We start from the raw sequence: 27,081 nt of genomic DNA on the forward strand, positions 1-27,081 counted from the left end.
TAATTATGTATACAAAATACAAGATTATTTTCTTTTTTGTTCTAGTAAACAATGACTACGCTGTGTAAGCTAAATTCTGTCTAAAATGTTCCTAATTTATTTGAATTAGTTTTATCAGAATAATGTGTATTCTACCCAAAGATGAAGCCGATGAATGTTGACGGTTCGTAAGGTTTTCCATAGAACTCTAAAGTTTTGGGTTAATTCTGTGAATTATAAATGTCTAATAGATACTTAAGATTCACAGTGTAACGTACATATAATGTATACACCGGGAAGAGGGAATTGTAAGTATAAAAAAACTAACACTTATATCGTATTTTTTTGTTCCTATAGTCTGTTTACATGTTTTTAGAAACATTATACTCTATATACATCATATATACGTTAATAAACTCAAAATGCTGTTAATTTAAGCCGGGTACACTGCTCTCGGTGTCTTTGTCTCTAGTATATATTCAGCTGATCGGTCGTCGTAATCACGCGCGGTATATATTATTATAATCATTCATTAAAATGTTCCGATCGACCCCTTCGACACCTCTCCACAATCGATGACGGGCGTTTGTGAGATTTCGTGTAAAAGCATACTATACAACAATATATACTGCACACACACACTATACGCAGGAAGTACGTATTATATATAATATTTAACATTATCGAGAGCGTTTTTCTTTTTGACTTCCGCACGTCTCGCGCAAAACCGGAGGCAGGTATATAATAATAAATATAAGGGGAAATAAAGGAAATAAAACCTCGTTTTCCGTCACGTAGCACTGCAGTAGGTATATACGCGCGTGTATTATGTGCCCGAGCCGAGAGTGTTTCCCCGTTGGAACTATATAATACATTATATTATAATAAGAATAAGTGCGTTCGGAGTATTCATCGCCGCGGCGGCGGAGAGCGAAATAATAATATATACATACCCCTACGCACAAATCCGTCGAGAGGGTGGAAATCGCGGCGGCGGCGAGCAGAAGTGGGTGCGCGGGGGCGTTGGAGCGGCTCGCCCGATAAATATAAAACGAGCGCGCCGAGAAAAACTGCTGCCCGCGGTGAGGCGGCGGCGGTGATAGCGTGTGGTGATAGCGTGTCGGCGGCGGTCGGATTGAAAAGAGACGGAAAAACCCATTGCCGTAATGGAGTGGCCGGGAGTTTGCCGCCGAGAATACCGAATGAGCCGACGGCGGCCGGGCGCGCGTCCCCCGGGGACCGTCGAACAAAAGCGGTCCCGTAAAATGGCGTCAACCCCCCCGCCGCCGACGGCGAAACCCCTCTTCCGAGCGGAAGTAATAATAATGCGTGCGCGACACAAAAATCCGCCGCCGCATATACATAACGGCGCGGCGCATTGTGTGCGTGTGCGTTTTAATCATCATCGTCGTCGTCGTTGCACCACACCAGCCGACGCCATACACGTCGCATATTATAATATATATTATAAATACGCCGCCCACACGACCCGACGTGTACGCAGTACGTAGGTACCTATTATATGTATAATATATTATTACTTCGCACAGATGTGTCGTAAAATACGTCGATAAACTATATCTATATAGACGAGACGAGATGTCAGATCGGAATAATTGCAGATCTGCTGCGGGATTGTACCCATATTTGTCATTCGTATATGTACGGATAAATAGCTGCTGCGATAACGCTTGCCGAATTAGGATTTCCAAACAGACGGAGTTTCATTGTTTTCGAGTGTAAAACAAGCATTTTTCCTATATACCTAAGTTTCAACCGTTTTTCACTCGTAAATACATAGCTGATATACGCGTGTTTTAATTCCGAGTACCTACGCATCATCACTGCGAGAATGAGTATATTACGCACTATAACAGAAAATGACGTAAAACACGCATTTGGTAAATATATTATACATTTAAAATTAAAATTAAAATCTAGTAAAGAGACTAAACAGACGACAAAATATTGGAAAAATAAACATTTATCTACTACGCACAAAAATAAATACATATATAAACTTGAAAATCGTGCAGTAAATTATTCTAGATAATACATAACACTGATTATACATAATAGCTAGGTAGGTACGTAGGTACATGTACTATGTAGTAGTTGTAGTGCGCCAGTGCTCCAATTTAAAAATCTAAGTTGGTATATAGAGGAGATCAGTTTAAAGATTAATTATTAGTAATTGCGTTCAGAATGTAACATTATTATTAACTATCGCAAGATCGCTAGCGAAGCCACTTTAATCCTAAAAGTTTTTTTTTAATTCTACATTTTAATGCATATAATATATTAATAAAAAATACAATCTGTATGTTTCACGAAGATTCGCATAAATTTGTCTATTACAGTTAAAAAATTTAAAAAAGACAAAATTTGAAATATAATAGTGATAACTAATGACCGAATTCTCGTGCAATTGCATCTGTTTATGGCGTGTTCTAAATCCTATAAAAATAAGCTACAAACCCAAATCAAGAGATGTAGATTAATAAATTTAATACATTTTTATTTTGCAAAAAATTGCGCGTTTCAGTTTTTTTTTAAAACATATATCTGCAGAAAAAAAATTGAAAAATTACATGATAATAAATTTTAATCAAATATTGTAGATCAGTTTATTAAGTTTATTATTATTTTATTCAAATTTAATTTATTTTTTTTTTTAATTTTTATATTTTAATATACCTATAATAGTTACAATAGTTAATGCCCACTATTAAATAATAATTTAGTTAGAATAAATAGAATAAAAAATATAATTTAAAGTACCTATCTATAATGAAAATTTTGTTTTTTAACATTTTAATTGCACGTTTTTTAGATGTTAGCTGCACACAAATCCAGTCTTTATACTTAATATATAGTGGCGGGCTGCCGTTATGGGTGCGACACTATATACATAGATATGTGAAAGCGGGGAAGCCGGCGAACAGAAGTGTAAGCAAACTTTTAGTTTAAACAAAAATCAAAATTGTCTGCAAAAATTGTTAAAATTCATACAATTTTTCTAGTTAATATTTTGACAGTTAAATGCGCAATAGTGTAGTAGGTGCAATCCTGCACGTCGGATGAAGGGCATTGTATATAGCTTGTGCCGTCCGCCGTTCTCGTTCGAATAAAATATAATACGCAAAAAAAAGTATAGACTGCTAGATACATCTCATCTTTGCGCACTTGCTCCCCCTTCCCTAATTTTAGCGCTCGTACGCGCATGTCGTGTTTTCGACACCCCATTTTTTTTTTTTATCCATCCTATATCCGGGATATTCTACCTCACTACCGACTCGTGCGGACTCGTGTCTGCACATGTTCGTGCTTTTACGCGAGCACGTAATAATATATTAATATACGTCAACGTGTGTGCTGTACGCAGTACGGCGTAGTGCGCGTATATACGAGCGCGGAAAGCATTGCGAAAATGGTATTGCACATAATACATTAATAATCTCCACCCTATATACACCGTGTACGTGTGAGAGTACGTGTATATTATATACTCGGTGCGGCGAACGCTGTGGAGGTCGCGGGGACGTCCAAAAACGGCGACCCTTTTCGAGCCCCCGCCCATTTCATTTGCATGATAATCTCGATCGGATGTTCGTTGACGGTCGTTAACTCGCTTTGAATAATAACGCACGACCCGCCGCCGATAATATATATATATATATCTACGCGTATTGTGTATATCGCACGGGACGCAACCCTGATAGTGTCCCCTCAGCCGCCGCCGCTAAAAAGAGCTTTCCCAGTTATATAGGACCGCACCCCTCTATATGTAATATTATATAATGCTTGATATATATACGCTGTACAGATCGATACATTATACATACCATATATATATATATTATACACAGTACACACGCATACTGCGTCGTTATATAGGTTGATAGGACGAATAGATATGTATATAATATTATCACGATTTTCCGCGAGTTCTTATATTTACACATAGTATTTTTAACTTTGTGCGTAAACTCGTAGTTGAATTTACTAAGACAATCGGCGCGTATAAATACAAACGAAATAATGAAGAAGTAATTTAATATAATTGTTCGACTCGTAGAATAGGACACGCGCGTTAATGAAAAAATAAATATTTAACCGAGCAAACGCCCTAAACACTCAAAAGTACGAGACATTTTTATTAACCGCGAACCTCACTCCAGCATACATTTAATAACGAAAAAAATACTGGAGCGATACGTTTATTTTTCTGTAAAATAAATTTTGTCTCACTAGTAAAACCCGTTGATAGATAATATTTTATTTAAAAGTAAACTAATAACCATCGTTCTTAAAACCTCATTAGACCAAAAAAAAAAACACCTAATCTTATTACATAATATACTTATATAAATAAATAAATGTCACTGCATTGTTTGAATGTTCACATGACAGAAAACTGAGTAAAATTCGGGAAAATGTTGCTTTAATCGGATGTCTTAAAAGTTAAAAGGCTGGTGATTCTTAATTGCATTTCTGAAAAAATGAGTAACATTAATTTGTTTTGTTTTTGTTTTTTAATTTTTGTCATTTGATAATTAAAAGTAATCAACTATTATATAGTAGTACTAGTGTTTCTGTGATACAGTTATTTATTATTACAGTGTCATAGTTACGACGAATTCTTCAAATAATAAATAACATATTCTGCTCTAAAAATATTAAACGTTCATTTATCTACCTACCGTACACGCGTATTGACGTATATTATACTTTCTACGTAATCTATCACGAAAATTATAATTATGTCTGATTTCAAAATCCAATCACCATCTTCTGCGGCCAGTTCAATGCCAAACATTGCAGTGATGTCTGGTGCTAATGATGATGTATTGGAAATACAACCACTGACTTCTGCATCAATGCAGCAAACGTCCGATGGACCAGTAATACCGGAAGTGATGAAGGACGAATTCGCCGGTCCGCCGAAGAAATTATGGTGCTCGATGCCAAATATTCACTTGGAGTTAGACGCAAACATCGCTACCAAATCTGAATGCATTCCGACGATGCAAGTTTTGACCAGCGCTGAAAATGGATCAATAAAACCGACATTAGATGATCCGATAACCGACCTTAGCACTGTCGCTGATGAGCTCACAGCAGAAATATCTGGTGCGAATGAAATTTTGGAAATACAGTCTTCGACTTCTGCACCGATGCAGACAATTTCCGGGGGACCAGTAGTACCGGAGATGGCGATTGAAGAATTCACCGGTCCGCCGAAAAAAATGTGGTGTTCGATGCCAAACATTCATTTGGATTTCGATGCAAACAATACGAATAAAACTTCCGATGGACCGGTAGTACCGGAAGTGACGAGGGACAAATTCGCCGGTCCGCCGAAGAAATTGTGGTGCTCGATGCCAAATATTCACTTGGAGTTCGATGCAACCAATAAGAATGAATCTAAATGCATCCCGGTGATGCAAGTTTTAGAAAACGCTGAAAATGGATCGATAAAAATGACATTAGATGATCCGATAATTGACCTCGGTACGGTCGCTGATGATGAGCTCACGGCAACTACAGTCGAAAAAGGACCCCGCCGCCGCTCGTTGTGGAAACGAACAAAAAAATTTGTCCGACGTATGTTTTGTTGTGCATGATATGGTAGGAATTAAAATATAATTCATAATCTCCTAATATATGCCTGCACGTTAATTAAAATGAAAAGCAATTACTTCACTTCAACGTCTTCAACTTAAAACTTAATTTAATATTATAATGTTTATTAATTTATTATGAAAATTGTACCTAGGTAGTAGGTACCTATTGATTTAATGATTTACACAATAAATGGTTTTGTTATGTTACTTTATTGATTTGTGTTTTATTTATTATAGCTGTCCCACCCGGCTTTGCCCGCGCAAAAGTCACCTCAGGTGAAAACCGAGATTTTTTTATATTATATTAGGTAATAATAATAATAGCTGACCCGACAGACTTCGTATTGCTTACTTCATTTTGCACTTCGTTGCCCGTTAATAATGTTATCATGTTTTTATACATAATAATTAGCTGAAATAATAAAGTGATAAATGTGTTAATACATAAATCAGGTTGTTATAGCAATCATTTATAAACAATAATTATAAACAAAATTTCCATCGTAAATTTCAAAATTCACGTTTGAGCAACCCTTTAAAATGTGGATCTCGAAAAATCCTTTCTTATTGCACGGTGAAAATATGAGAAGAACCCCTATTCCAAATTTCAAGTCTGTACGTTGAGTAGTTTTTGAGATACAGTGATCAGTGAGTGAGTGGTATTTGGATTTTATAAGTATAGATTACAATTGTGTATTAATATAGTTTATAAATTATTGTTACTTAGAAAGTTTTTTATTTTGTTATTTATTATTTGTATAATAATATTTTTATGCTGTTCCAATTGTAAATTATTTGTTAGTATATTCTCGATCGTTGCAGTGAACGTTATTATTCGTCTAGCCGTATAGGTACCTAGGTACTATTAAATATTTATACAATATTATTTTATTTTAAACATTTATTTATGGCATTTTTATTAGTAAATAGAAGTATGTAAGGCCTATGTTGGTAAGTAATAACATAAAAGTAACTTTAATTATTCATATAATAAATTGATAACAGTACCTATTTTATTATTATTTCATTGCATTCCTCGTCAAAAATACTATACAGACGGATATGTTTGAAATTTGTTTTATTCGAAATCAAATAGTACAGAAAAAAATATATGTATAGGTGTAAGAATATAAAAAATACAAAAATGCATTTTCCTCAAAACTTATACATATATACTCCTTTTTAAGATCTTTTTTGCTTAGTAAGGCAGTATACTCTTAAAATATAATGTTTATAAAACTACCTATAATTCAGTAAGCTAAACAATGCTTTTAAATATATATCCCGATTCATAATAATAGTCTTTCGTCGAGGGGAGCATGCAGACCAATACTAGAATCCTGCAATTCGCAGCTTGTTTTTTATGTCATTAAAATCTGGTCTTTCTACACAATAATAGGTACGTAAAAACAGTAATAATTTATAACTCATAGGTACCTATGATATATAATATATTAATTTATTATTGTAAACTTTTATAGGTATATAATATTATATACCTTAACCCTTAACCTAGTACAGTAAAACCTCGATAATTCGAAACTCTATAAGTTGAATTTTCGATAACTCGAATTTTTTTTCGCCCTCAACCGATTCGAGTTATCGAGGATCCACTGTATAAAACATTATAAACTGCAGACAGTTTACAATGATCACACAGTTACTTTCAGTGGTATAAAAAAAAAAAAAAATGTTTTTATAACTTTTGATTGTAAATTTTACTTATTTTTTAAACTAACGTTTGATATTTATAAATTAATTTTCTTCTCTACTTTGCTCTCACTATATTCACTACTAAAGACACGTTTGAGTTATCGACATTTTTGACATGTTGACGATGTCGATGGTATTCCGGTAACCCATATAATATGACTATCTACCGGGTCACAATATATATATATAGGACGTATTACAGTAGGCCCTTTATGTAGTGATATTATTATTATTTTAATATTGAACAGTGGCACGGCGATCGACACGGTGTGGACGAGGCGGAGTTGACGTAATAAAACGGCTAGTCTCGTCAAATGCGACCAATAAGAGCCCCGCTGCAGCTTCTCTAACAATATATTATTATTATTTATTATACACCGTATGAGACCTGCAGATGCGAACGTCGCACAAAATATAATACGTTTATATAATATATGCCGACGAATAAAATAATAATAATGTATTATACTGGCAATCGCGGTGCGTAGGTAGGTACTATATATTCATAATACGCGCATAATATTTTTTATAGCAAAACGTTAGATATACATGTATAGGTATACCTGTAGGATATATTATTATTGTGATTTGTATTGTGTACGGCACCAAAGTCGAGCGGCATAGTAATAATAATAATAGTAATAATACAGTCGAGTTAATAAACCCAAAATGACGGCCGTCTGTAGGGAATATTAACTGTAATGTCAACGAGGGGGACCGAAACTAAATATTATACAGCACACACACACACACGGTATGTGCGTATAATATAATATAACGACGGGAGAACGACACAAAAGCCCCCGCGGTTCAATCGAATTCAATTTGTGACAAGTCCTCCGCCGCCGCTACAATAATATATATAATATATACGTACGTTATATATCATTGTGCGTGTCCGCGACGCGCACTTTCGGGCCATTATTATAGTATGTACGTATAGTGGTGAGTCGGTGTACGCGAATATTATAAATAGTAACGTATTATTATATGCATATAATGTGTACATTATTATAATATACTGGGTGATCCGTTTAACGTAGAACGCACTCGTTGATCATACTTACATAATAATTGTAAGTCGTTAGAAAACAATATATTATTTTGTGTTATTGTTTACCGTAGTCGTTTGGAATTTTTCACTCGAGAGCAAAATATTTTTGGCAACACTTCGAAGTGTAAAATTCCAATTTTAAACGAGTAACTTATATGATTGATAATAGTATTCAAAGTTTAGATGAGCTGAGTGGAGTAGGTACTCTGTAAAATGTTGGTCCACTACTCCGTTCTCCAAACTTTGTGTACCTACTCGTTTACGAGTTATAATATTAATAAGTTACTTTTCTGAAATTCTTATAAGTACCTATCGAAATACTTTGAACAATATTCAGCTTCGGATTATGAAATTAAAACTGCATGTTGCAATTCATTATTCAAAATACTAAGAAACAATGTTCATAATAAAATATTGTAAAAAATATCACACTATTCGTAAATAATTTTTTCTAACGAATAAAAATTATATAAAATAAATATATTCAAACGCTTATGAAATAAGTAATTATAAGTGTATTACGACAATACAAATAGCCCAATGGTTTTCTATTGAATATCTGCGTCTATGTACCTACGACTATTCGGTCAGCGTGAGGATATTGCAATTTAAATACACAATATGTCCACTTAGTATATTATATAAATTATATTATACTTAGTACGCGCAATGTGAGAAATTAATTATATTTAATTATTAAATAAAGAAAAGTGGTGAATTATGGATAGTTAATTTGATTTTAATCAGTCATAGTTTAAAACGTGATCTTTAATATTGTATACGAGTACAATCGCGTATCTCGTCTTAACGTAGGTACATATACTTTAAGCTGAATCATTGTTAATATTGATTATATTTTTAAAATAATTTTTTAATATTCTAAACGAGCTATATAGCGTACTACTTTAATATAGTGAACTAGGCTGCTGAAAACACGTGAAGCACCCATGTTTCGTAAGTCGATTCGTCATTCCAATCAGTTATTAAACATCATAGGTACTTTATAGTTCATAATATAATAATAATTATGTGTTTAATCTTTAATAATTGTTTTGTGGAATTAAAATTATAACGCAAACCAATTTAAAATATATATCCATACGCATTAATACGTCATTTAACCATGACGATATTATAATATATATTATACCTATTTTACATGTTTTTTGCGTTGATATATTTTTTATTTTGTTTTTTTTTTTTCAATTTTATATGAGGATACCGTTCTAAACGTTTAAAATATATAGCGCAAAAAGGTGACACTATCGATTTAATAACGAACACGTGAGGTAGCCGATTGATAGGTACCTATATTTACAATTTTCAAGTGTGATACCTGTATAAAATATTATTATAATGATTACTTTGACACAGTCATTCGATTTTATTTTTTTATTAAACGATTTGTCTGTATTATTATACATTTATGTCAAAGTGTATGTACCATAGATAATATATAAAATATAATTCAATGTAATAAATGTAGACGTTATATTTATTATTTATGGTAGGCCTACAACTCGTCATAATATCGTGAAGTATATATTATAGGTACATTATTGTCGTTCAGTAATTAATTGAATAATTTTCACCGTCGGTTTCATTGAGTAATTTTAATAATTTATCATTTCCTTCTGAATTCTGTCTAAAAGGTTATTGTGACTGCAGTTACCTGTGCTCAATGGTTTAGGGAGAATTCAATTTTTTTTAACGACAGCTTAAATAGTTATTGTGTGCGGTTACAGTGACATGTGAAATGTAAAACTCAAACTACGCGCTCCCTGTAGTAATAAATAATAATTTATACTTTTCCGAGAAATCCATTTAGTTCACGACAATCGTTTTAAAAAACGAATATAACTCCTACTCTTGTGGTACCTATATAGTATACAATTAGTACATTTGGCATGAAAACGTTTTGGGTTCCAAGCAATAATAAATTATAAAAACCATGATTGTTATTTTGAAAAGTCGATCATGCCTATCATTACTTCTATACGAGTATATATATTATATAAAATATATTTTATCTATTAAACTTTAAAGTTTAAAATATTACAAATTATGTTAATATATAGAATGAATTTACCAAAACCTGTGGCCTATGAGTTATAATACTGTTATATATAAATTTATGACCCTGGGTAATAATAAAAACTGAAACCAAAAAGGTTTATCATCTTTGGTTGGAAATTATCGTCCTCGATATAATAGTTTCAAATATTAAAATTTTGATATTTTAATTTTAGTTTTAAATTTTTACTTTTATTTTCTCATGTAATAAAAATTAATTTTTACGGTTTTAATTGGATTACTGGGAAATTATTATTGGTTTAACAATAATGATTTCTTTCCGAAGAATTTTTCTGAAATATAATCCTAAATAACTATTCATACAGAATCTACACAAAAAAAGACAACTTATCCAAATCCACTCAGATGAGATAATTGTTTATCTTTAGAATAAGATCTATGCGTAAACCGAAAATTAAAACTGTATTGGTATTACCGTGGTGCATATGTTTATATGTACAGTACCAGTGTCCAGTAGTACCACGGTAATGTTGAAGAGTATTTCACGTAATACTGAAAAACCTGATAAAATTTATTTATTTCGATGTATTATTAATAATAAGCTTATAGAACATAATTGTTCTAATCGAATAGGTGTTCAAATCGAGACGACTGTACAACATTTGGTCTCTGTATCCCGTCAGGCTATTTAGAAACGATTTTTCGAACCACAAAATGTATTCATCAAAATATAATATTCCAATAGAATTATTATACAAATATCAAAAATATAAATTGACCGATTACTATATTATAGTTGTTCAAACTTTATCTGATAGCCTTGTACATTATTCGAAATCTCAGAACTGTAGGTGTATACCTCGGATAAACGTCAAAATTGTTATTTAATCCTCTACATAAAAATCTTGTATCATTATCGTTTATAAATAAAATAACATAAATGTGTACATGTATAATGTATATATTATAATATAATATAATCGTTCATCCATATGATTTCTTACGTTTTAGTACTCTGACAAAAAAAATCGTTTACTAATACTTAAAACATAAAAAAAAAAAACAATAAACGTAGGTATATATTATAGACATTTATTAACACAATAATAATACATTAAACACTTATAAATCTGTATAAATATAATATTGGTATGATTTGTCTTAAATAAGTAGCTTTAAAATGCATAATTCGGTTTATACCTATGTCACTTAAAATGTTGAAAAGTCGGACAGGTAATATAACAAAGATCGAATATCAGATACTTTATTGTTACCTATCGTGTATTCGTTCATTTTGGCGCTGTAACTAGTGGTGATCATCATTTTTTTTTCGACATTATAATATAATAAATTAGTTTAAAAAACAAAGAATTCTGAATGAATTTAATATAAAAATTGTCAAGATTTTGTTAAAAAACAGATGTTGCATAAAACATAATATAGTATAAACGTAGTATAGTCCCATGAAATATAATCTAATAATTAAAGTTTTAAATTTAAAAATCATTTTAATTGATTTCAAATCTATAATGTTGATGTAACGAATTATTTTTTAGCTATTTCAGATTGTGTACAAATATTCAAACTAAATAAAAAATATACCCATCGTTGTAAAATCGATCCCACATTTAAATTTATATGTTTATTATTTATTTTCCTTTGATATTGCTTTATATTTTATATTTTTAATAAACTTATTTTTTAGCTTGTTCTATTTTAACCATGTGATTAAAACACAAACTATTGAACATTTAATCAATAAGTAACAATGATGATAATTATATTATTCAATCCAATTTTTTTTTTTTAATAATATTTGTATTTGATTTTCGATTCATTCAGTTTTACTTCATTATGTATTTATTTAAATAACATTTTTATTTATACATTTTAGATAGTCAAATTTGTGTTTATACTAATCATTAGATTAAATAGCTCTCAAAAAACTCAAATATTTGACCTACGAATAATCGAATATCATCAATTTAGTTTACAGATAATCCACGGGAAGGTGATGTCCATTTTTTGAAGTTCCATAATCATCAATAATTACCAAATTTTGTAGAAAATCTGTTTCAAAATTTACAATGTTTGTGTCTTCTGGACTTATTTAGTTAAAGGAAAATTGTTATTATGATTTGTATATTATTAAAATTAATTTGTTTAAACAATATACATTATTGTTTTATTACAACTTAATAAGCAGTCAATGTCTTTTGGTAATATTTTTTCAAAATCTACTTACACCAGAGTTCCAGACAACTACACGGCGGATTAACGTATTTTTAAATCGAGTCACAGTATAAAAGGTATTTTTAAGTATTTAAAATACTATTTTTCATCACATAATATCATTTTCTACATGGAACATAATATTATTATTATTTATCTTACGTTTTACTTTGTAGTTGCACGTGGTTTAAGGAGTATTGTGTAGGCAATCTTTCATTAGCTCGTGCTAAATGTGTAACTCCTGTCGTTACTCGTTACCGTGTGTAAATATATAACTGAAAATGTGTTGATAATAATATATTATTACTATGAGTTTATGTATTCGTTATTCAAATAATTATGCGTCACACGTAGTCGAAGAAGTAGGGACTTTATAAATAATAATAACACCCAGAAACAGTTTAATAATCTTTTTACAGACAAATCAACTTTTCGTCACTTTAAAAAGCGTATTTACTATCGAAACAATATTGAATAGAAGTACTAGTTAGCAGTGACTTATTTTATGCGTTTTATACAATTTATAATATGTACCTGGTTATAGCATTCGTTTAACGAGATAAATAACACTCAAACGCCGTACATAACTACATAAGACTCTGAGATAAATCTAAAAGGTAATAGCAGCGCCGTTTTATTTACAACACAAATACTTAACACATAACTTCCTTTCTTGTTATTTCGTGATGCAAACATTTTCAGGTAGGTACTTTGAATAATTGATAAGCCCTGTTATGCGTGTTTCGTGACGATTTTCGAGGTGAATTGACGAACGAGCGCGGACCGTTCTCATGATATAGACACTATATAGTCAGATTCACAATTTAAATATTACCCAAATATTTTATTAACATTGATTTGTGCCGTTGTCCGCGTTATCGTCGCGCTTATTATCACTCGTAATTTATAATCATTAATCATTACACTTTGATGTTCTAGGTCTATCTTTTTGTCCAATACACACAAAAATACGAAATTGCAGAATAAACAGAATAGTTTACGAGTGTCCCGCAAAAAGTACAATACGAATTATTGTGAAATAATAAAAAACGTGACGTCTGCAAAATATGAATAGAAAACGACCAAATCATTCGAATAATATTTAATTATTTCAAATACAAGCGTGAACTGTTATTATACTATATAGGTACTATATTATAGCTATAGCTATTAATATTATAAATTTTAATAGTGATTAATGCCAGATCGAGTTTTATCTCATCCGATTTCGATTGTTCAGCGTTTAATATAACATCAATAATGATACACATTTAATTGTTTGTATCCAGCTTCCGTTGCTCCGCTGTCGATATTCCAATGCCAAAGCCAGTCAGTAAATCGTGTCACGCCGAGATGGTTTATACCGCGCGTCATGACACTAACGCGTGATTATTGTGAGTATATATATATATATATATAATAATATAAATAATATAATATTTTTTTTTTATTGTTATATTTTCAATATCGCGACGTACTCGCACGTGGAACGCACCTGGTCGTCATCCGTTTAACCGCTTTCGTCCAGCGCATATATACCTACCTATAATAATATCATTATAATAGTTGGACACACGTCACCGTGTTTGGTGACTTTTACGGGTTCGCTGTGGTGGCGGATAATGGCCATCCAGACAAATCCTCTTTACGAAACACGCGTGACGTATTAATTGATATAGTACGTTATTATTACATTTTTAACGTATCGACGGACACGACGACCGGACCGCTTCGGGTTATCCGATCCCCGCGTCGCGCGGATTATAAACTCGGCGTTCAAGTCTTCATCGTCATAATTATTAGTATTATTGAACGTCGAATATTATACAACAATTGAACACTGCTCCGGTGATAATACGACGAGGAGAGAGGGACAGATAAGTCCGCATCGTCATTATCTCGCGACGTGTTCGTCCCACGTTATCCGGCTGTCGAAAAATCCAAAAACTTCCCGAGTGCCTCACGCCCGTATAGTATAGGTATAGTATTATTATGTATATTATGTATGTGTACGTATGTATATATTATAAAATAATATCATACCGAAACTGTATACAATAATTATTATTATAATTTAGAATGTAAAATAAAAAATAGAAAGAATCTTCCGCATAAACGACCGTATACAGATATTTAATTCTGTATTTTCTAAGAATACCCGCTGTTGCTGCAGCAGTGTAGTACAACAAAATTTCTCTCTAAAACGTGTATAATTAATAGTACAGATTGTTCACATATACCGTGTTTGATTACCGACTAAAATAACTTTACGCTTATAATAATCTGCATAATTTTTCGTCGTAATCGTTAGTACGCTATTTTTATGAATTTTGCGAACGATAAACATTACCTATAGTGTATTATGTGACCTCTGCAGTTAGAGTTATAACAATACATTACATTTTCCTCACGATTTATTTATTATTGCAGATAACAATTGGAACGTTTTATAATTAGTCAGTTAAAAAAATAATTATAATAGTTTCAGTTGTATAAACTATACCTGTATAATAAATATTATAATGCAATGACATATTGTGTGAGTTTTGTATAAAAATATTTTATACGTGTTAAATGCATATAGAATTCAATGTTAAAATGTTCTGTATACTTAGCGGTGAGCGGTAATATTAGTTATTTTTCGAATTTTCCCCTCAGCCTAACATTATTGTCTATTTGACTATTTTTTTTATGTTATTCTCGAATGAAATTGCTTAACTTTAATTTAACTTAAATAGGTAAGACTATTTTACTTATCGGTGCCATTCTTATAAAATATTTTTTAATACCTTATATACATTATAAATAGACATTAACATCATAAAAACTTAAAGTCATATATATGTAATAGGAGTAAAACATTAAATTAATACAATTTATCATAAACAAAAATAGGATGGGTATAACTTTTACAAAAACTACAAAAATGTAAAATTTAGGTACTTATATAAAAATAAATGCATAGGAAGGTAATACATTTAAAAATTGGTTGCTCATAATTATATGGTTATGAAGAACATTGTACAATAATTTGATAAAATCATTATTACTTATAAGTTATAAGTTATAACACTAATTTTTTAAATATGGTATAACTCACAAATTATTTTAAAAAAACCATATTGTATACGATATTTAAGTTACAATATATTATAAGATAGAAATAGACGATATATATTAGTATAGGTACTTTGTTATTGCTTATACCTAACTTTATCCATCAATGTCTATAAATAATAATAGTAAATTATAAAAATATATAAATATTAAATAATAGTTTTTGCGCAAAACTCACAATTCAAATTATTTTTTTAAAAATGTGTTAGATAAAGTATGTTGAACACCAATTTTAATAATTTTAATATAAAACATTATTTTTAATCTGCAATATAATGAAATTACAAACAATTACCTTGATATAAAGAAATATACAGCATGAACAATTAAATTATGTTTTATGAAATGTTCTTTATCAAAGGCTTTCGGACATGTTCGATTTCAAAACGTATAAAGAAAATAGAGAGCGATTTCACTGGGTCGAGTAGATTTTCACAAATATAACGATATATACGCGAATCAAACCAGTATAACTCTATTCGTCAAATCATCATAGTCCATTACTTTTAACTTAAAACATTAGATAGGTCTGAGAATTTTTTCGTTCGCAATAAAATTTAAATAAAATAAAAAAGTGTAAAACGTGAAAGGACGTAGAGGACCCGACAGGTCGACAATTGGTCGAGTTCACCTGTATCAGACTTGAGCACTTAAAATGTCGGTTTAGGATACTAATGTCGTTTGAGAATCTCGTACGATTTCTGTCACATCAGCTGGCATAGCCGTGTACAAATGATCATTCGGACGATTCGTCAGTAAATTATTATGAACTCGTGAGAGTTTCGAACGATGGATCGCCATAAAATCGTCGTACGACGGCGGTGGTTCGTCGACCGGGGACGTTAAAGACGAGCCCGCGCTGTAGTTATTAAGACTATCGGCGTGATTTAAATCGAAGCTCTGCACCGGTAGTTGTGTTGTGTACCGAAGACTTGAGACATTTGTTCTGGTGTTTTGCACATCGTGATACGAAGGTGGCGGATCATTAATGTAATTGTTGTGGTCAAAGACGTTCAACGGTATTACACAACTCTGGTCGTCACTATAAATATTAGTGGACGGCCGACCGTCATCAGATAGAATTCGATTTAAACTTGGATGACGTCTTCTCGTAGAAACTACGGTAAAATAAAAAGGAATTATTTATACATTTATTTATTATGTATTTAATGAAGTATACACAAATTATCAACTAAATAATTTGCAGTAAAAAGGTGGGGTTCTCATTTGAAAAATAGATGTTTGTATCACCACAGGACACTTCTTAAATAGTACCAAATATCTCAATAATTTTAAAATATGGTTTTTGAATTTTTGATTAGTTGTATTATCGTTAATTACATTAAAATATATAATATTTGTAAATTGGTAAGTTTTTAATATTTGTATAAAAATTTAAATTTAAATTAATTAATTGGGCACTAAAGTAAAAAAATGAGGGTGAGCATGCTTATAGTAAATCACACCGTATGTAAACTACTATTGTGAATTGACGACAATTATCATTGATTTTTAAATATTATACCTATGCTATTATTTATTTATTATATAGGTATAATGTATAAAATATTAAAGTCGTACAATTTTTGCTTTTTTAGTTGACTTTTATAAAACTATCAAAACTAAAAAATAATTTTGTAATATAAAATAAAAATATTATTCATACTTGATTCAAAGCAATCTCCAGATGCGTGTATTATAAACATATAAATTACACACATACATATGAACATTTTGAACATTAATCCAATATTATGTAGACTAAAAATTGATGTCGGAATTCGATGTTCTGCAATACTTGCTTGATGAGTTTTATTTTTGCAATAATCAATACTTTTTGTATCTGTACACATTTCCTAGATTTAAATTAAGTAAACACTTGTAAAAATTTAATAGCTTATAAAAATCTACAAATTATTATTAATTATTTTAAACAAATTTGCATTTCGATAACTATTTTTGATTTGATTATGACGATTACTATAAAGTTGAAATGCGCATTTGCTAAAAATAGAATAATTATTTATCATAGAATTATGGATTTTTTTTTTTAATTAAGCTTATTATAACATAATAAAGTTAACAAATATGAAATAAGTAACATAAGTTGTGACATACTTCATGATTTTAGGGTTTTAGGGATGAGGATGCACTTTATATTGTTTTCTGAACTACGACATACTCGTTGTAGGTATAGCATATACGTTTTATCTATTTTTGAATCAGAATAAGAAGATTAATTTTTAAGATTTTATCTTTTATTTTTTAGAAGATTTTAGGCTGCCAAAACATGTAACTTCAAAATCACATTATACATATAATTTTACTTAAAAATTAACTTTATAGCTTACTAAGAGGTTTATCGCCTAATTAAATATCAATATTTTTTAATCGTAATTTTTTTAACGAATCCGTAAGACTTAAAAATCAAGATCACGAGTGTGATGCGCTATTAAATGAAATAATTTTTTTTTTCGATGAAAAGTCTGTATAGACCCCTAGAAATTATGGTCATATTATATAGTAATGCAAAAATTGTTTAAAATGCATTAAAATATGTTATGATTCAAAATTTGTTTGAAAAAAAATTATGAGCTTTTAATAAGGATGTACATTCTTTTTGAAATTTTAAGGCATAAAATTATTTTTTAAAACATTACATTTTTTGTCATAATATCATTAATAGATATAGGTAACTATTTGCATAATAGGATCTATAATTATTATTGCACATATATTATTATAGATTAATTAATTTATGATTAAACCAATTTTAGGTATTCTACTGTTCTACCAAGGATTTTTATTACAAACCTTTAAAAAAAAAAAATCTAAAAACGCTTATCATATTATAATGTATTATTTTTTATAATTTATAAAATAACAAATAATATTATAATATATTTAATGTAATATTGAAATGTTTGATGATTTCTTAATGAATTACAAATTTCAATTGTCTCAAAGTAAATATTTCACAATTATAACTGCTAGGACGGTTTTTTATTTATACATATTTTATTATATTAAAATTATATCTCAACCAATTTTTATCTTGTTTAATTGTTGATATAATTTTTATTGACTCATTTTTACTTTAATATTAATCTATTTGAATATTTTATTACATAGTTAGTTTGATAAATGGTATTTTTACCACATGTAGGTATGTATTAAAATTTTCTATTATTAAAATAAATCTAATTAAATAAAAATAAAAATATTTTTCTACAGTTATTATACATACTTCTTTACAATTGCTAGTCTTGAGTTCACAAAAACAAGTTATACATGATTCGTTATTCGTTGTAGACTTGTTTTCGTTTTTGCCATCTACAAATAAGGTGACGACATAAGTACCTAGGGAATAAATTGAATTTAAAAATAAAAAATGCATAATATTTTATTAGTGTGATATTTTTTACCTGACATATGACTCCATACAAGTATTAATAAAACAAAAAAAATACTCATATTCGTTCGAACGATCACTGGTTTAGGTACATAAAATATATGCATACGCGTTTAACTGACCTGAAGTTTTATTCATACATTAATAATACATTAAGTAAGTATAAAAATTTAACAATAACATCTAAAAATGTTTTACTATACTATTCGAGTATGATACATGGCTTGATACAATATAATAGTTCGATAACTAATATCTCAAACAAACAATTCAATATAGGACATAGGTGCAATTAGGAATAAATAGAATTAGTACATCAGTATTGGGATTTGGACTTAGTCACCTGGAGTGTATTTTTAATTTTAATCAAATGACAAATAATATTATACTCGAAAGTAATTCTGAACTGTTTGTTGAATAAAAAGGTCATGTGGTCATGTTACCTATTAATTTTTTCATCTTATTCATTATTAAAACACTATAGTCTATACTATTAACTTCAAAAAATATCATCTTGAAATAATTTAAATTTTAAACACCTTATTTATTGTTTTTATTATCATTACTATTTTATAGGTATTTATTTTGTTTTCAGTCTTTAAAATAGGTAATAAATGAAAAACACAAGACTTTATCTCTGGCCAATACGACATACCTCATAACATTAATATATTATCAAAAGACGTACTTGGAAACTTACGTGAAGGAAGATCATGTTAAAGATAACAAATTATAGTACCGTTAAACCGATTATATTATTGTTAAATATTCATAAAATAAATGTGAACAGAGTAAATAGCGGTCAATTGTACAGAATGTTTGAAATGAATGTATTGTTAAAATAATAAAACTGTAATATTTAGAACCTTTCGACGTTGAAATAAACTGAGCGCACACTATAGTCAACCGTCTGTGATAATACGACGTAGCCGGTCATTGTAGTGGGGAAGTGAAATACAGCTGTAAAGAGAAAATGTTTTTACTGTATTGTGTGTTTTTTTTATCAATAATTTTTTAACACCAGCATACTTGGAACATTACGTGTACTCAGACGAGTTGCACCGATATGCGCGCAATTTATTGGATAACGATATTTTACATTGACAAACCATGACCTTGTTTTTGCATAAATTGTTTTTTTTTTTTTTAAACTAGTACCTAACAGGCAACAGCGAATGATTTATACTTAAAATATAAACAAAAAGAGAATTATCAAATAATAATTACATTTTTATGGTTTTAAAAATATGTTGATAAACATTTCTTATACCCATAGTCAATAAAAATATACAGTTGAAAGTAAAATGTATACCTATATAAAAGTGTACTATAGTATAGAATATTATATTATTATATTATACTATTGTACCAAAAAGCAATAACCCATAAATCACAAAAAAAAAAAATTATCAATAAGTATTTTTAATGAATTGTTTATAAATGTTCTATTAAAAATGATGGTAATGTATATTATATATATTTTTATAATTGATTATAGAATGGATTTTGCTATGCAAAATTTTAAAATTTAAAAATTAATGTTATTCTCAGTTATATTGTGATAATTAAAAGTAAAATATTATTAAAATGAATGTGCGTGGTTATATGAGTTGTTATACTATATGCTCAAATATCATGATTGTTTATTGCTTAGTTATTCAATAAAATAAATAGCGGTCAAGTTGTCGCGTGCAGAGAACCTTTAAAATCCAATATACATCATTAATCACTGATGAAAGGAACGATTTACATTTTTTGGTTCAGTATAGGGATTAACGCAGGTAGTTGTGACAATGGAGCGACAAACATGTGCAGATAGGGATAATAGAAATGGCCCATTGAGGGTCTCTGTCGCTAAGGAGAAAGCAAATTTCTCTGAAAACGCAGAGGCCTTTAATAGTGCCGCCTTCGACTCTGACCGGCGTGACCAGGTCCGTCTCCTCTCATCAGTGCATGAGCACCAGCCAAATCAACCACACCAGATCTTAATTTTAAAGAAAATATATCAGTGTTGTATTTATTTGGATTCGAGTGTTTAAAACTTTTTAACCTTATTAAGACGTCTGCATAAATCAAAAACAGCTGCGAATAAGGTAAGGTGCATGAGCATCATAATTATCTATATTAATTTTTATAATTTTACTTACCTATCAATGTTTTTATTACCACGGTGTACTTGATCATATTATTCTCGAATCACGAGCCCTCCAACGATCAGGATGAAGGCAATAGCGCAAATTCAAATAATTTATCTAATACTCATATCTGATAGGTGACCATATTATATTCTCAACCGCTTATGAGTGTAGGGAAGAAGAGTCTCACAGATTTCAGCATTCATTCAAGGCTTATGCGTCCCTTATGTTTGCCTACTTTGCCTTACATTTAACCATTTCAAATGTATTAAACTTATTTATACGTCAAATTAACTTTATTAAACGTTTTAGATTCTGAACGAAGTGATGAATGAATTGATGTTACAATGATTTTTTTTTTTTTTTTTTTTTTTTTTTTTTTTAATCGTTTATAACTTTATAGTTCAGTATATTTGAAAATAAACAATATACTATAACAATGTATAATATAGTTTTTTAGGATTATAAATTTACTGTGAAATTATTGCACCGAATAATATTCTTATTAAAAGTATTCAGATCGTATATTTACTTACTTTCGTAAGATTTAATATGTAGGTATAATATGCCTATTCAATACACTGTTAATTTATCAAATTACTGATAATTTTAATCTAGCATTCATGTCTAATGTTTATTTTTAGCTTAAATATTGAAAACCACATGATAATAAAATAAAAACCATACAAAATTAATTAGCACAATATAGAGTATAATTAATTAGTGTTAGTTTAGTAAATATTGTCGTCCGATAAATTAATAATTACAAAATTCCATTGCATAAATAATAGACTACCGGGTTCAGATAATGTTGAATTCTTGTTCATTACTATAATCAAATCATTTGTGTTCATATTTACTTAATTTGCTGATCAATTATAGATCAATTACGTAGATAACGGCGAGTTATCTATAATATTTTCATCTTTTAACAGATCTTTTCTTAGTGCACTATATGCATATAATAATTATTACATTCCGTCAAATTTTCAAATAAATTGGTACGGTATTTTTGACTGTACGTTGATATAGTCAGTCAGTCAGAATACGTTCGATTATATATATATTATACATATATATATTTAGACCAATTAGTAAATAGTTCTATATTATGTATCTATATCATAAAATAAAATAAAAATGAATGTTGTAATATTAGGTATTTCATACTATTACAATAAGAGTTATTGTCATTGTGTCAAATTGAAAGGGGGCTTCTATTTTAAAGTTATTTTAAGTTTTAAGAGTATTACATTCTTTGTCAAATTACTTTAGTAAAAAGTAAAAAATTAATTTTAAACCAGTGGCGTAGCTGAGGGGGGCGATCCAACCATCTCCCCTCCTTAGATTTTTTAGAGGTGATTATTACATTACTGCTATTAACTACATGTATAATTTCTTGTGGTTTTTTAGGGGTTTGAAACCCCCCCTATACTGAGATTCAACTACGCCACTGTTCTAAACATGTATCAAAATAACATATGTATATAATGGTAAAAAAAAAACGTATTGTTTTATACGTTTTGTATTTTATTTTTTGTTGGTCTGTCTGAAATTGATTCTTAGAAGTGCCTTGTAATTTGTTCTCTGTTGATGGAGTTCACTTTTTTTGTGTAGTAGTATGCAGTTCCCTATTTGAAAAGATACGTTTTAATATTATGATATATATTTAACATTGAGCTAGTCATCGGTTTTATATTATAAAATACTGAGTTTAAAATTTAGTATTAGTTCATTATACTCGTGTGATTATATTATTTGATTGTACAGTTATAATTATAATATTGCTGTAATATTGCCTATAGTATAGAAAATATAGGCCCTATACTGTGTATTCGATTTGTTTATAAATCTAAAATAAATACAATATACGTACCTATCTATATTATTTTATTTTGTCTAAAACATTAAAAATATATCAAAGAGAAAATAGAAAATATAACATTAGCAATGTATTAAACCAAAAAAAATCTTTTTTTTTTTAGAAGGCTGAAATCCCACTTTTGCAGAGCCTAACCTAAAATTGTTGATTTCCTCTACTTAGAAAAAAAATCCTGTCGCTGCAATTGACATTGGAAGACGCACAGTGGCGCAATGATACAAACAAGTAAGTGTTTTTATGTAAATCTAAGTATAATTAATTTATATTGATAATAATATAAAATAATCATTTTGCAAAGTTTAATGTAAGATTACAAATATTCCATCTTTCTTATTATAATACAGTATTATTAGTTATTAGTAATAACTTATTACATTAATTTAGGTTTTTTTTGGAGACTAAATATTATACTATACCACATAAAACCATAATACTCTATTTAAATTCAATGATTGTTGATTTTGGACAATAAAACTTAATCTATTACACTTAACAGTTATAAAATATATAATATTGTATTTTTTTTAATTTTTTAACAATATAATATTATATATATTTTAAAACAGTTATTACTTATTATCGTAGATAAATATTAGATACACATATTAAATTAATTACTTTGAAGATTAAAGTATATTAATCTATGAATAAAATGATTATGAAAATAAAAAAAAATTCGTAATAATATGTAGATATTAATAAGATTTAGTATAAGATGGAACAGGCAAGCGCTGAAGATTCTTGTACAGTAGGAGGCTTATACAATTTTCTAATTATACTTCCCTTAGGTACATATGAATATAGGAATTTCGAATTTTTAGATATCGATACTAATAACAAATAAGTAATAATAATTCAAAGGTTAATAATTTAACTTACCTATTATGTTTAATACACTTCATACTGACATTTTCGGTTATTAGAATTAAAGTTGTTATTATATGATATTAAATAAAAATTTTAAGTGTAGATTATATAAATTTGTTTTATATTCAATGATGATATATTTTTTTTTTCAAAAATAGGCTCTTATTAGCGTATCAAGAGGTTATTCGAATTAGGTATATTTTTATTAGTCATTAATTAACTATTTGATTAGTAATGATGTATACTTACATTATTTGGTTTGCATGTCCTACAGAAGAATAACGTATATTTAGGTAATTCGTGGGTTATGATGTTTAAATATTTAGCGAATGATGTACTTTGATAGTACTAATGTACTATAGATGTACAAATAATAAACATAATATGAAATATGTGCTGCCATCTATAATTATTTCATTCCTTCTATGATAACTTATGTTTTATTCTATTCTGTGTAATAATGTACGTCATTATTTAAAGTAGATAATTTGAAAAGCTTATTTTATTTCTTTAAAATAAATTCACTCTGAAGGAGAATTTTTGTAAAAAATGTTCACACATTAAAGGTTTAGAACTTATCTATACTCAGTATTGAATTCAATGAATGTTAACAATATGACAATATAAACTTTTTAAAGTTTTGAAGATTGATGAAGGGTGGTACCAAGCAATAATATATTATAATATATTGGTCCACACTCCGTTCATCAAAACTTTAAATACTTATAATACTTATTAATTATCCAATCGTCCAAAATTTGATAATACGTATGTAATTTTACAAAAAAGTAAAAAACTTAGTAAGTTATTACGATTAAAAAATAAAAATAATAATAATCCCAAAGCGTTAACAGTTTTAGAAATTATGTGTGTTCTTGATAAAAAAAAAAATCCCAATTGGTTGTTTTTGATATATTATATGGAAATAATATTATTTTAAACGTTATAATATTTACTGTAAATAAAACTAAATACCATTTTTTTGATTAGTGTTTGATCGTTATTCATTTCATGTAGCATTTACTATAGCTTCTTTTAGATTTAGAGAGGGTGGGTAATATATTTCTTTTTTGTATGTATATATTATGATAAGTAGTCGATAAGATGTTTTAATTTCTTAAAAACGCCGCGGTGGTTTTTGATATTGAATTGGATCTAGTTTGTATTTTATAGAAGCCAAACATAAATTCTCAGTGGGTTATTATTTTTATAATGGGGAAAAACGAAAGACAAACAAAAACTTAAGGTAAAACTGAAATTTTTACACAAATGTTTATTTTATCATTTTCTATTTTACTTAAAATTTTTAAAAAATATTTGATTTTTGCTATGTAAGTATGACAAATTTTAATGTTTTTTTTTTCTATAAATATTGATAAAAAATTATTCACTGTACTATAATTGTAGAAAATTTAATACAAGATCCCACTTAAATTATTTTGTATAAAAATATTAAAAATATATGTACACAATTTGTTTTTATGAGAATTTTAAGTTAGAATTTTAACGAAATTAGTCAAAATCACAAAAAAAAAAAAATGCAAACTATTTTTCAGTTATAAATTATAGTTAGTAAAATCTTTTCGTTTTATATCTAAGTTTTATTGTGGACCTATTTTTACTATTTTGCGATATTTACAGACAGATATGTTATAATATTTTGAGTTATATGAGTTGATATAATATGTTATAAATATATTATATATATATATATATATATATATATATATATAATAACGAAATACTATAGGTAGCTAATAATATAATAAATGCAATATTTTTGGAATAGATGACATCAACCTATTGTGCGTAGCACTAAAAGTAAAATAAATGACTAATAGTTATATCAAAAGAACACACCATAAACTATACTTGGTGATAAACTGTATAGACTATCTCCACTAAAAATAATAATTTTTCATCTAACAATGATATATCATTGAATTTAAATTTAACACACACACTCACACAGCCGACACCTAATACATAGAAGAGAGGGACCCATTTTCCTACTTTAATATGTATGTTTTTATCTTAATCCATATGAGACGGTTTTTTATAATTCACTAAAAAATTAATTTTAAAGTTTATAGATACCTACATGTGATTATATCTTTGGAGTAGACATAGACTGTGTAGTGCGCATGTACAATGTACATATTGGTATCGTAGTAAATTAATAACAATTTACGTTGAACAATTATTATAAGTGAAATTCTACATAGTTACTAATTGCTTCCATTACATTCATTTATCGTTATTTCTAAATTATATTTTCTAATCATGTACGTACCTTAAAAGTAATATTCTGATTTTTACGGAATGTAAAAATGTTATCAAGAGAGTTGATCTTCGTTTAATACGACTGTCACGGATAAGCTGAACACGCAAACTGACACTTATCTTTACATAGTTAAATTTTACTTATTAAACACTAGGTATATTATGTCTACTGTAGTAATAGATAGGTATACTATTTTATTTTTTATCAAAAAATTGTATTTGTGAAACTTACTTTGGAAATATTTTATTTTATTTTTGCAAATGTTTTATTAACATATGTTAAATTGCAAAACGATTAACGTAATTAATAAAAAAAAAAAAAAATAAAAATCCATCATTGGGAATCCCGAACAAAAGTCCAGTAAAGTAAATCCAGAATTTAATAATTATTTTCATTTGAAGGCGACTTTATTCATTTAGATTTAATATTTTTTATATTTCAGTGTTCAAATTTTAACTATATTATATTATATGTTATATATCATCACTTTAAATAAAAATTCGTAAATCACAAATTTATTATACCTAATTTTTAGATATTTTTCTTTAATTCTAAAAGTGAATTTCCCCGAGTACACTACATTCAATATTATGAAAATAAAAATCTTTAATGAAGTACAAAAAATTCGCAATAAACCTAGTTAGATTTTTGCTGAAGTGGTTAATGATCTTCTTGCAGAAGTTTAAGTTAATATGTCGTAATGTTATTATAACGAAAGTTCTATTAAATGCATTAAATATAAAAT

At 28.6% G+C, this 27,081-nt stretch overlaps 2 protein-coding genes across 6 annotated transcripts in view; one reads left to right on the forward strand and one right to left on the reverse strand.

Annotated features, from left to right (window-relative positions):
• Positions 1 to 14,113: 14,113 nt before the first annotated feature.
• LOC114129316 (myoneurin-like) overlaps positions 14,114 to 27,081 on the forward strand; it is a 32,506-nt gene continuing 19,538 nt past the window's right edge. Inside the window, exons 1-2 of one of the 2 annotated variants that reach the window (XM_050205088.1) lie at positions 14,114 to 14,618; positions 23,289 to 23,410. In XM_050205088.1, coding sequence (XP_050061045.1) covers positions 23,398 to 23,410 — 13 coding nt within the window. In that variant the 5' untranslated portion in view covers positions 14,114 to 14,618; positions 23,289 to 23,397. Of the gene's footprint in view, positions 14,619 to 21,057; positions 21,262 to 23,288; positions 23,411 to 27,081 lie in introns of those variants that run through there. The other variant, XM_050205087.1, reaches the window with a different exon arrangement.
• LOC114133070 (uncharacterized) lies at positions 15,987 to 26,413 on the reverse strand. 4 transcript variants are annotated; one of them, XM_050205090.1, is made up of 5 exons: positions 26,346 to 26,413; positions 19,182 to 19,290; positions 19,004 to 19,116; positions 17,423 to 17,612; positions 15,987 to 16,874 (listed from the first exon to the last, which is right to left on the reverse strand). In XM_050205090.1, exons 2-5 carry the CDS (start codon positions 19,273 to 19,275, stop codon positions 16,420 to 16,422), a joined length of 852 nt encoding a protein of 283 aa, XP_050061047.1. In that variant the 5' UTR covers positions 19,276 to 19,290; positions 26,346 to 26,413; the 3' UTR covers positions 15,987 to 16,419. The 4 variants fall into 4 exon arrangements, with proteins under 4 accessions (XP_050061047.1, XP_027854494.1, XP_027854492.1 ...); XM_027998693.2 differs by lacking the exon at positions 26,346 to 26,413 and adding an exon at positions 19,857 to 20,121; XM_027998691.2 differs by lacking the exon at positions 26,346 to 26,413 and adding an exon at positions 19,869 to 20,120.

Source organism: Aphis gossypii, chromosome 3 (assembly GCF_020184175.1).
Source record: "Aphis gossypii isolate Hap1 chromosome 3, ASM2018417v2, whole genome shotgun sequence".
Lineage (NCBI taxonomy): Eukaryota > Metazoa > Arthropoda > Insecta > Hemiptera > Aphididae > Aphis > Aphis gossypii.

Coding starts and splice junctions, on each gene's coding strand:
- LOC114133070 (XM_050205090.1), bottom strand. CDS start 19,275: ATGCATATATTTTATGTACCTAAACCAGTGATCGTTCGAACGAATATG. Junction 17,613..19,003: donor AGACTAGCAATTGTAAAGAA/GTATGTATAATA, acceptor ATTTAAATCTAG/GAAATGTGTACAGATACAAA. Junction 16,875..17,422: donor TGGAGATTGCTTTGAATCAA/GTATGAATAATA, acceptor ATTTTACCGTAG/TTTCTACGAGAAGACGTCAT.